Source organism: Bufo gargarizans, chromosome 10 (assembly GCF_014858855.1).
Source record: "Bufo gargarizans isolate SCDJY-AF-19 chromosome 10, ASM1485885v1, whole genome shotgun sequence".
In the NCBI taxonomy this organism is placed as follows: domain Eukaryota; kingdom Metazoa; phylum Chordata; class Amphibia; order Anura; family Bufonidae; genus Bufo; species Bufo gargarizans.
This window is the reverse complement of record NC_058089.1, coordinates 62,465,282-62,477,961: the sequence shown is the minus strand read 5'-3', so window position 1 is coordinate 62,477,961 and position 12,680 is coordinate 62,465,282. Positions and strand designations below refer to the sequence as shown.

Below are 12,680 nucleotides of genomic sequence, written 5' to 3'. Positions count from 1 at the left end.
TTCCTCCTTGCACACCTCCCATGCAAGTTAAACTTGTACAGTCTCTTTCTGATTGTAGAGGCATGTACTTCTACATCAACAGTAGCCAGAGCCTGCTGTAGTTCTCGAGATGACACTTTAGGGTTTTTGGAGACCTCTTTTAGCATCTTGCGGTCTGCTCTTGGGGTGAACTTGCTGGGGCGACCAGTCCTGGGCATGTTGGCAGTTGTTTTGAAAGCCCTCCACTTGTAGACTATCTTCCGGACAGTGGAATGGCTGATTTCAAAATCTTTTGAGATCTTTTTAAATCCCTTCCCAGACTCATAGGCTGCTACAATCTTTTTTCTGAAGTCCTCTGACAGCTCTTTTGCTCTCACCATGGTGCTCACTCTCACTTCAACAGTCAGGAGCACACCAAACTAAATGTCTGAGGTTTAAATAGGGCAAGCCTCATTCAACATGCAGAGTAACGATCTACTAATTATGTGCACCTGGTGTGATATACCTGTGTGAGATCTGAGCCAATTTAAGAGGGAATACATGTGAGGGTGTCCTATCTTTTTCCTCAGTTAGAATAGGCATTTTTGTAGAATGACATTTACAGAAGATCTTGAAAAGACTTTTCTTCAGTTTTCTTTGTTTAGTTGGATTACTTTAATCTCTCTGTATTGTTGAAACGGAGATGAAATAACCTTTTATTAAAAATGTTACAAAAAACCACATGCTTTCAAAGGGTGTCCTAATTTTTTCACATGACTGTACATCATGGCTTTCTTGGCATACTGCCATTTGGAGCTCAAACTGTCCTACAACTCCATAAAGCTATACCTGGCCGGGGTACAGCATTTCCTCTCATTAGAAGATCCGGACTGTAGGTCGATTTTCCTGTCACAACCGATAAAAGCCACCCTTAGGGGCATTCAAAAAGGTAGCAGGGGTCCTAGCTCTCTCAGACAGCCGGTGTCAGGAGAACTCTTTAGGAAGTTATCCACCTCCCTAGATGGTAATCCTTTTGGGCTCCTTGCTAGTACCGTGATCAAAGCGGCCATGTACCTCAGCTTTTATGGTTTCTTGCGGCCAGGGGAATTCACCAGCTCCTCTGCCAAAGCCAAAGGCTTAACTAGGGGCCAGCTGGTCCAGCAGGGCGATCAGTTCATCCTGTACCTCGCTTCGTCCAAGACATCCCAAGTCGGTCCACCAGTGGGGATCAGGTACTTCCCCACTTTCAACGAATGGTGCCCGGTCCGGGTCCTCCAGCAGCTCCTGGCAGTGTTGGGCGATCCGGCCAGAGACAGCCCGTTGCTTCCCTTCAAAGTCAGATCCATCACGTCATCCCAGTTCATTTCGCACATCCGTTCCCTAGTGGCGGGTTTAGGTCATGATCCAAAAACCATTTCGGGGCATTCCTTCCGCATTGGGGCTGCATCCGCAGCATCAAAGCATAATGTCCCAGCTCACATCATCCAAAAAATGGGTCGCTGGCACTCTGCATGCTACGGGCGGTACATTCCGAATCCACACCGAGAGATATCCAAGGCCTTCTGTAGTCTGGTTTTATGATGTTTTGCATGAACAATAAACTCCCTTTTCCACACTACCTGGCTTGTTCTTTGCCCCCTTATAGGCCTACCCGCGTTCAAGGCTAAGGGCACACCACCAGCCATTAAGTCCAGGTATGAGGTAAGTAAACAGGGCAGGCCTGTCCCCCTCTTCTACACAAGGTCTTCGCAGCCGCAGCCGTGACCACAAGTAGTTAAGGCTGACATGTCAGCCTGCATTTGTGGGAGGGGCGGAGGTGCCTTTAAATAGCCAGGGCACGCGTACCTCCTTGCCCGTGAGCTATCTGCGCCCCTCCCACCCTCCCTCATTTTTCTACTTCTACCAGGGTATGCCCCCTTATAGGCCTACCCGCGTTCATGGCTAAGGGCACACCACCAGCCATTAAGTCCAGGTATGAGGTAAGTAAACAGGGCAGGCCTGTCCCCCTCTTCTACACAAGGTCTTCGCAGCCGCAGCCGTGACCACAAATATATATATATATATAATGTGTGTGTATCTGTATAACCCATTTAACACTTAGGATATGTTGACAGATTACAACTTTAGCAATGCATTACAAACCGGTCTGGTGTATGAAAAGAGCAGATAAGAATGAAAAGAGCAGATAAGATACAAAGTAGAGCAGAGATAGACCGATCATTAGCCCTTTGATTTAGATACCAGCGCTGGACTAAGGCTACTTTCACACTAGCGTTCGGCTGTCCGCTTGTGAGCTCCGTTTGAAGGGGGCTCACAAGCGGACCCGAACGCTTCCGCCCAGCCCCAATGCATTCTGAGTGGACGCGGATCCGCTCAGAATGCATCAGTCTGGCGGCGTTCAGCCTCCGCTCCGCTCAGCAGGCGGACACCTGAACGCTGCTTGCAACGTTCGGGTGTCCGCCTGGCCGTGCGGAGGCGTGCGGATCCGTCCAGACTTACAAAGTAAGTCAATGGGGACGGATCCATTTGAAGATGACACACTATGGCTCAATCTTCAAACGGATCTGTCCCCCATTGACTTTCAATGCAAAAGTCTGGACGGATCCGTTCTGGCTAATTTCACACTTAGACATTTTTTTGACAATATAATGCAGACGGATCCGTTCTGAACAGAGCCACCGTCTGCATTAACATGAGCGGATGCGTTCAGAACGGATCCGCCTGAACGCTAGTGTGAAAGTAGCCTAAATATGTAACAAAGACTCCACTAGTAACTAGCGAACTAACTACTGTGGAGAATTGTAGGCTCTCTGTAAAAAAGAAACAAGACAACGAGCCAAAATATAGATAAGAAATATGAACAACACATACTTCTTTAGCATCCTCCCATAAATATAGTGACATATGAGGAGATATATCAAAGTAAAAAAAGTCCTAATACCACCCCCGCATCACTGCACTCCCCAAAAAAACAAAAAAACACAGTTTTAAAGGTCCATTAACATGTAGAAGCATAACTGTTCATTTCTCCTCAGGGAGAGGACACTACAGCCCTTGAAATGCGTTGACTGTTTGAAAATAAAGTAACCTTGATATTATCACGTTGGCTACCTGAATATCATGTGACAGTGCCGGACAAGCGATCCACCTTTTTACTTCACTATGCATATACTCTTTTCCCGGCTACAGCTTCTGGTGCGGGCATTTTGAAAAATGTATTCACCCAGCATAAAATGAATACTTGTATTTTTGGTAACATGGTTGGAATGACTTAAAGTATAACTGTCATATTCTTTCTTCTTTTTTTTTTGACTATTGGTTTGTGGTGATTAATATCTCCTTGGTGGCCCTATTTAAACTTTTCACTGTGTACTCAATTACCCCTTAATTCCACAGTTTAGTTCCCTGTACTGCTTATTTTTACCTGTGCTTAAAATCAGGTTGCTAGGCATGATCCGTCTGTCTGTTGAAGGACGGAGGAGGACGCAGAAGCACGCTGCGTGCAAGGTCAGATTACTGACTGCCAGGGACTGTAAGTAAATGATTAAAGCCAGGTCCTCCCCAGCAGCTGATAACAGTGCCTGGGCTGTGTGCACTTCTCCCTGTCCCTGCGCTTGGCAGACGCTCCCTCACTCAGCAGACTGGGACAATGCAGAACTGAAGCAGCGCAGACCAGGGAAGGGAGATCTGCCGTCTGCTCAGTGTATAAATCAAAGCAACATGTGGTAAGAGGACCCCTTTGTGCTGCAGGAGATTAACCCTTTAGGGGGGAGGGCTCTGGTTACTGACACTTTTGGGGGGTTATTGTTACTGGCTAGTGAGGGCAGGTGGGATTAGCCTCAGGGTGAGGGCAGTGGCGGCCATCTTAACTGAATAGTGAAATTGCAGTTTTATGCAGACTGGTTGCTAAGGGCTGAATCGTATTAAATATGGGGTAAGTCAGTCCAATAGTAACTGATTCTGGAATATCATGTTATTAGTAACTACATATATGAAAATTGAAATTAGGGTCTAAGTGTGACAGTTATCCTTTGAATGGGTTATCCGGGCTTTTAATATTGATGACCTATGCTCATGGTCCGACACCCCCGCCGATCAGCTGTATGAAGGGAAGGCGTGCGCATAAAAGTCCAATACGTGCAATAATTCTATTTAGTTTAGCATTTTGTTTTCCTTATATTCAAATCTGAGTTAATATCTGCACTGGAAACTCCTTTGGAGGTTCATCTGAACTGATCGCCAGAAAAGAGCTTTAAAGCACTGCATTGTGGCTGCTAATAAAATTTCAGATGTGAACAGAATCTAACAATGTATATGTTAATACAGGGTCGGGTCCTATAAAGCCATTTGTTCAGTAATCAGCCACGCTTAAAAGAATAGGATGTATATATTTCACTCACTGGAATTGCAGTGATGAAGAAATTCCAGGGCAGCAGTGTCCCAAGGCCTAAGATAAGGAATATAATAGTGACAAAATAGAACCTGTAAAAGAAAGAGTATGTCATTGGAGGCAGTGGTTCAATAGAGCAACAATTTCAAACTCATGTTACAAAGCATAACATCTCATCCAGATGTATGAATATGCATTACAAATACTAATATTACACTGTCATTACTAAAATCATACTACAGTAAAGTAAACTGAGTGTTATAAAAATAACTTCATTTGGAAGAAAAGACATTCATGAACACTGCCAAGACATAAATTGTATAGAATATAATGTTTTTCCTGGCTGACTGTTCAATAACACAGGAACCATACAACACATTATACACACCAAACAAACTGAGCATAAATTAACATATATCATATCCATAGAAGCCTCATAAGTGGGAGCAAATATCTGGCACCGTTTCTAGGCTTTTTTCTTTGCAGTCCAGGAACAGACAAAACTGGTAATACCGGAAGCTTTCAGTACTGTATAATAACACACATTACAGCAGAACAGAGAAGAGCAGGTACCTCATATGCAAAGTACTGCACATGGAGTGGTACACAGTGCAAGAAAATAAAACAGAAAAAGGAAAGGGTATGTCAAAGGAATGGCTCAGCAAGACGACGAGCAAGATAGCTATGAGGAAAGCAAATAGAATAAAACAAAATAGCTGCTCACTCACTTGTCTTGTGGTTCATCTTTGCGAGGCATCTTGAGGTCTGTGTTCCTCCAGTGCCCTCCACTCTTTCCCAATAAGCTGTGTAGACTGTCAGGAGAGGAGGAGAAACAGTCACGTGGATATTTCCTGAAGCCTGGGAGTGAAAATAACAGGCTGAATTGTGTAAAGGCCCTCCCCATGATATAAAATCCTCTCAGCAACTGTTCCTCCTCCATTACTTATTTTATTTGTCGTCCTGTAATAGTGCCCTGGTATATCCCCTGGTAAAACCTCTGCAGGCTCTCATAGCCCCTTGTAAACTCCTCCAGGATCCTGTAAACCTTGTCACATTAGTCTAGTATTTAAGCATGGATTCTGTTCTCACTACCGTCCACTTAGTACTCTGCTGCACCACCCCCATCCTCCTTGTAAAAATCTCAGCATCCACAAGGCTCTACCCCATATCAAATTACCCCCATTCATCTCCCTCACCAACCACTGATCACTGAAAGCCAATCTAAGACAATGTTATTTGATCTACATGATAAAGGAGGTATAGGAATACATTGAACACAGCAGTTATTAGCTCACAGACCTGACAAAACCTAAAGGAATAATAAAAGACACAATTCAATAGAAAATTCAATAACAATGTAAGGAGGGTACAGGGCAGAGTGTTAACCCCTTCTACCCTCAAGGTTCTTTTTACTTTGTGTTTTCGTTTTGCGTTCCTCGCCTTTTCCGAGCCACAACCTTTTTATTATTTGGGGAAAAATTCCAAAGGTGGTGGGTTTGGGAAAAAACTGCAATTTTGCCACAGTTTTTGCTCTTTGCTGTCATTTTCGGACCCCTATAACTTTTTTGTAGTGTGAGGAGTTGTATCACTTTTTGCAGAGCGATCTTTACATGTCATTGATACCATTATGGGATGTGTACAACTTTTGATCACTTAATGTTTAGTGGGAGGAGAAGCGACCAAACAAAAAACAAATCGCACATTTTGACCCTATTTTTTTCATACTTTTTATTCTAATTTTATATATTTTTTACACTTTTTTTTATAGTTCCCATATGTTTAGTTAGAGCCCAGCCGGGCAGGTGTTTGTTTTTCTGAGGTGCCAAACAAAAGTTTGGACCTCAAACTAGGTGTCTGGCGAAGATACTTGTGTGAATGCCCCCTGGAAAAGAGCTAATCCCCCACAAAACCATAACTTTATTTTTCCATTGGTATAGCTCTATAAAAGTTTTTTTTTTCACCTTAGGTGGTTTGTTTACATCAAAGCTGTCGGGGCCCATCTAATGACCTCCCATGGAGACTGTACAATGGGGACACTACACCTTTCACATCTATTGTCTAGATGCTCCTTGCAGTGCCCTAAACAATAAATGCAGCATTCTCTACGGAAGGGCAACAAGAAACTGCCAAAGATGCCTTCCATTCAGCTATTTTAGGACTTAGGCTCCATTCACACATCCGCAATTTCGTTCCGCATTTTGCAGAACGGAATTGCGCACCCATTCACTTCTATGGGGCCGCACGATGTGAAAAAAATAGAACATGTCCTATTCTTGTACACAATTGCGGACAAGAATTGGCATATTCTATTAGTGCCGACAATGTGCGGTCCGCAAAACACACTACGGACGTGTGAATGGAGCCTTAAGCTAGAATGTGACAGTGATCTTCATAGAGACCTGAATGTGGACCCTAGTTGTACCCATGAGGATAATAAACCGCTCCAGGACCGCCGTACGCAGGATTGCGTCCTGCCGGCGGCCCTGCTCTTCTGGGTGGACGCATATACGCGTCCTCCCGCGAGAGCCGAGATTTCCTGTGAACGCACGCAGGCGCGCGCGCTCACAGAAACGGAAGGTAAGAGAGTGGATCTCCAGCCTGCCAGCGGCGATCGTTCGCTGGCAGGCTGGAGATGTTTTTTTTTTAACCCCTAACAGGTATATTAGACGCTGTTTTGATAACAGCGTCTAATATACCTGCTACCTGGTCCTCTGGTGGTCCCTTTTGTTTGGATCGACCACCAGAGGACACAGGTAGCTCAGTAAAGTAACACAAAACACTACACTACACCCCCCCCTGTCACTTATTAACCCTTTTATGAACCACTGATCACCCACATGACAAGGGGGTGATCACCCATATAGATTCCCTGATCACCACCCTGTCATTGATCACCCCCCTGTCATTGATCACCCCCCTGTCAGGCTCCGTTCAGACGTCCGTATGATTTTTACGGATCCACTGATACATGGATCGGATCCGCAAAACGCATACGGACGTCTAAATGGAGCCTTACAGGGGGGTGATCAATGACAAGGGGATGATCACCCATATAGACTTCTCGATCACCCCCCTGTCATTGATCACCCCCTGTAAGGCTCCATTCAGACGTCCGTATGATTTTTACGGATCCACGGATCGGATCCGCAAAACGCATATGGACGTCTGAATGGAGCCTTACAGGGGGGTGATCAATGACAAGGGGGTGATCACGCATATAGACTTCCTGATCACTTCCCTGTCATTGATCACCCCCCTGTCATTGATCACCCCCCTGTAAGGCTCCATTCAGACGTCCGTATGATTTTTACGGATCCACGGATACATGGATCGGATCCGCAAAACACATACGGACGTCTGAATGAAGCTTTACAGGGGGGTGATCAATGACAGGCGGGTGATCACCCATATAGATTCCCTGACCACCCTCTGTCATTGATCACCCCCCTGTAAGGCTCCATTCAGATGTCCGTATGATTTTTACAGATGCACGGACACATGGATCAGATCCGCAAAACACATACGGACGTCTGAATGGAGCCTTACAGGGGGGTGATCAATGACAGGCAGGTGATCAGGGAATCTATATGGGTGATCACCCGCCTGTCATTGATCACCCCCCTGTAAGGCTCCATTCAGACGTCCGTATGTGTTTTGCGGATCTGATCCATGTATCCGTGGATCTGTAAAAATCATACGGACGTCTGAACGGAGCCTTACAGGGGGGTGATCAATGACAGGGGGTGATCAGGGAATCTATATGGGTGATCACCCCCTGTCATTGATCACCCCCCTGTAAGGCTCCGTTCAGACGTCCGTATGATTTTTACAGATCCACGGATACATGGATCGGATCCGCAAAACACATACGGACGTTTGAATGGAGCCTTACAGGGGGTGATCAATGACAGGCGGGTGATCACCCATATAGATTCCCTGATCACCCCCTGTCATTGATCACCCCCCTGTAAGGCTCCATTCAGATGTCCGTATGATTTTTACAGATCCACGGATACATGGATCGGATCCGCAAAACACATACGGACGTCTGAATGGAGCCTTACAGGGGGGTGATCAATGACAGGGGGTGATCAGGGAATCTATATGGGTGATCACCCGCCTGTCATTGATCACCCCCCCTGTAAGGCTCCATTCAGACGTCCGTATGCGTTTTACGGATCCGATCCATGTATCCGTGGATCCGTAAAAATCATACAGACGTCTGAATGGAGCCTTACAGGGGGGTGATCAATGACAGGGGGGTGATCAATGACAGGGTGGTGATCACCCCATATAGACTCCCTGATCAGCCCCCTGTCATTGATCACCCCCCTGTAAGGCTCCATTCAGACATTTTTTTTGGCCCAAGTTAGCGGAAATTTTTTGTTTTTTCTTACTCACATATTCCACTAACATGAACTCACCATACCCCTCACGGAATCCAAATGCGTAAATTTTTTTTGACATTTATATTCCAGACTTCTTCTCACGCTTTAGGGCCCCTAAAATGCCAGGGCAGTATAAATACCCCACATGTGACCCCATTTCGGAAAGAAGACACCCCAAAGTATTCCGTGAGGGGCATATTGAGTCCATGAAAGATTGAAATTTTTGTCCCAAGTTAGCGGAAAGGGAGACTTTGTGAGAAAAAATAAATAAATAAATATCAATTTCCGCTAACTTGTGCCAAAAAAATAAAAAATTCTATGAACTCGCCATGCCCCTCATTGAATACCTTGGGGTGTCTTCTTTCCAAAATGGGGTCACATGTGGGGTATTTATACTGCCCTGGCTTTTTAGGGGCCCGAAAGCGTGAGAAGAATTCTGGGATCCAAATGTCTAAAAATGCCCTCCTAAAAGGAATTTGGGCCGCTTTGCGCATCTAGGCTGCAAAAAAGTGTCACACATCTGGTATCGCCGTACTCAGGAGAAGTTGGGCAATGTGTTTTGGGGTGTCATTTTACATATACCCATGCTGGGTGAGATAAATATCTTGGTCAAATGCCAACTTTGTATAAAAAAATGGGAAAAGTTGTCTTTTGCCAAGATATTTCTCTCACCCAGCATGGGTATATGTAAAATGACACCCCAAAACACATTCCCCAACTTCTCCTGAGTACGGCGATACCAGATGTGTGACACTTTTTTGCCGCCTAGGTGGGCAAAGGGGCACACATTCCAAAGAGCACCATTAGGATTTCACAGGTCATTTTTTACACATTTTGATTTCAAACTACTTACCACACATTAGGGCCCCTAGAATGCCAGGGCAGTATAACTACCCCACAAGTGACCCCATTTTGGAAAGAAGACACCCCAAGGTATTCCATGAGGGGCATGTCGAGTTCCTAGAATTTTATATTTTTTGTCACAAGTTAGTGGAATATGAGACTTTGTAAGGAAAAAAGAAAAAAAAAAGAAAAAATCATCATTTTCCGCTAACTTGTGACAAAAAATAAAAAATTCTAGGAACTCGCCGTGCCCCTCACGGAATACCTTGGGGTGTCTTCTTTCCAAAATGGGGTCACTTGTGGGGTAGTTATACTGCCCTGGCAATTTAGGGGCCCAAATGTGTGAGAAGTACTTTGCAATCAAAATGTGTAAAAAATGGCCTGCGAAATCCGAAAGGTGCACTTTGGAATATGTGCCCCTTTGCCCACCTTGGCTGCAAAAAAGTGTCACACATGTGGTATCGCCGTACTCAGGAGAAGCTGGGGAATGTGTTTTGGGGTGTCATTTTACATATACCTATGCTGGGTGAGAAAAATATCTTCGTCAAATGCCAACTTTGTATAAAAAAATTGGAAAAGTTGTCTTTTGCCAAGATATTTCTCTCACCCAGCATGGTTATATGTAAAATGACACCCCAAAACACATTGCCCTACTTCTCCTGAGTACGGCGATACCAGATGTGTGACACTTTTTTGCAGCCAAGGTGGGCAAAGGGGCACGTATTCCAAAGTGCACCTTTCGGATTTCGCAGGCCATTTTTTACACATTTTGATTGCAAAGTACTTCTCACACATTTGGGCCCCTAAATTGCCAGGGCAGTATAACTACGCCACAAGTGACCCCATTTTGGAAAGAAGACACCCCAAGGTATTCCGTGAGGGACATGGCGAGTTCCTAGAATTTTTTATTTTTTGTCGCAAGTTAGTGGAATATGAGACTTTGTAAGAAAAAAAAAATATCTTTTTCCGCTAACTTGTGACAAAAAATAAAAAGTTCTATGAACTCACTATGCCCATCAGCGAATACCTTAGGCCCCTTTAACACGGGCGAGATTTCCGTGCGGGTGCGATGCGTGAGTTGAACGCATTGCACCCGCACTGAATCCTGACCCATTCATTTCTATGGGGCTGTTCACATGAGCGGTGATTTTCACGCATCACTTATGCGTTGCGTGAAAATCGCAGCATGTTCTATATTCTGCGTTTTTCACGTAACGCAGGCCCCATAGAAATGAATGGGGTTGCGTGAAAATCGCAAGCATCCGCAAGCAAGTGCGGATGCGGTGCGATTTTCACACATGGGTTCTAGGTGACAGTCTATTCACTGTATTATTTTCCCTTATAACATGGTTATAAGGGAAAATAATAGCATTCTGAATACAGAATGCTTAGTATAATAGTGCTGGGAGGGTTAAAAAAAATAAAAAAGTTAACTCACCTTATCCCCATGATCGCCTAGTTCCCGGTCGGTCTCTTCTTTAGCTGTGGCTAAAGGACCTGTGGTGATGTCAGATCACATGCTCCATCACCATGGTGATGGACCATGTGATTGGAGCATGTGATCTGACATCACCAAAGGTCATTCAGCCCAAGCCCACAGCTAAAGAAGAGACCGACCGGGAACTACACGATCATGGGGATAAGGTGAGTTAACGTTTTTATTTTTTTTTAACCCTTCCAGCACTATTATACTAAGCATTCTGTATTCAGAATGCTATTATTTTCCCTTATAACCATGTTATAAGGGAAAATAATAGAATCTTCAGAACATCAATCCCAAGCCCGAACTTCTGTGAAGAAGTTCGGGTTTGGGTACCAAACATGCGCGATTTTTCTCACGCGAGTGCAAAACGCATTACAATGTTTTGCACTCGCGCTGAAAAATCGCGGGTGTTTCCGCAACGCACCCGCACATTTTTCCGCAACGCCCGTGTGAAACCAGCCTTAGGGTGTCTACTTTCCGAAATGGGGTCATTTGTGGGGGTTTTCTACTGTTTGGGCATTGTAGAACCTCAGGAAACATGACAGGTGCTCAGAAAGTCAGAGCTGCTTCAAAAAGCGGAAATTCACATTTTTGTACCATAGTTTGTAAACGCTATAACTTTTACCCAAACCATTTTTTTTTTTTTGACCCAAACATTTTTTTTTTATCAAAGTCATGTAGAACAATAAATTTAGTGAAAAATTTATATATGGATGTCGTTTTTTTTTTGCAAAATTTCAGCAGCAATGAAATACCACCAAATGAAAGCTCTATTAGTGAGAAGAAAAGGAGGTAAAATTCATTTGGGTGGTAAGTTGCATGACCGAGCGATAAACTGTGAAAGTAGTGTAGTGCAGAAGTGTAAAAAGTGGCCTGGTCATTAAGGGGGTTTCAGCTAGCGGGGTTGAAGTGGTTAAGGAAATACTCATATTTTTGGACTACAAGACAAACCCCAGGTTAAACAACAGAATATTAAATAAAATATTTTCTACTGAAAAGGTCAAGGTTACTAACTTTGAGCTTGTGAGTAGAGCGAGTTAATAGTTTTGGTCAGCTCCTGTTAACCTTAGTGTGTCATCTGTTTAAACCCAGGCATGTCCAAAGTGCGGCCCTCCAGCTGTTGCAAAACTACAACTCCCAGCATGTCTGGATAGCTTACAGCTATTAGGGCATGCTGGGAGTTGTAGTTTTGCAACAGCTGGAGGGCCGCAGTTTGGACATGCCTGGTTTAAACCGTTTCAATGAGGAGGTAAGTTCTAGACTTGACCGCGGCGAGTCAATAGATGTCAAATATCTTGACTTCTCCAAAGCATTTGATACTGTGCCACATAAAAGGTTAGTACCTAGAATGAGAATGCTTGGACTGGGAGAAAATGTCTGTATGTGGGTAAGTAACTGGTTCAGTGATAGAAAACAGAGGGTGGGTATTAACGGTACATAACTCAGATCGGTTAACGTCACTAGTGGGGTTCCACAGAGGTCAGTTTTGGGCCCTATTCTCTTAAATATATTAATGACCTTGTAGAAGGCTTGCACAGTAAAATATACCTTTTTGCTAAATACACTAAACTGTGTAAAGTAATTAAAGGGGTTATCAAATCCTGTAAACACCCCCAAA

The 12,680-nt window shown here is 44.3% G+C and overlaps 1 protein-coding gene across 3 annotated transcripts in view; it reads right to left on the bottom strand.

Annotated features, from left to right (window-relative positions):
• Nucleotides 1-12,680, bottom strand: part of SLC29A2 (solute carrier family 29 member 2) — a 238,240-nt gene that overhangs the window by 201,380 nt on the left and 24,180 nt on the right. For 2 of the 3 annotated variants that reach the window (XR_006386902.1, XM_044269677.1), the window contains exons 2-3: nucleotides 5,077-5,206; nucleotides 4,359-4,440 (exon numbers count right to left, since the gene is read on the bottom strand). Coding sequence is in view for 2 of the 3 variants with exons in the window: in XM_044269677.1 (XP_044125612.1) it covers nucleotides 4,359-4,440; nucleotides 5,077-5,105 (111 nt within the window). In the remaining variant the exon portion in view is untranslated. The remainder of the gene's footprint in view (nucleotides 1-4,358; nucleotides 4,441-5,076; nucleotides 5,207-12,680) is intronic. The other variant, XM_044269678.1, reaches the window with a different exon arrangement.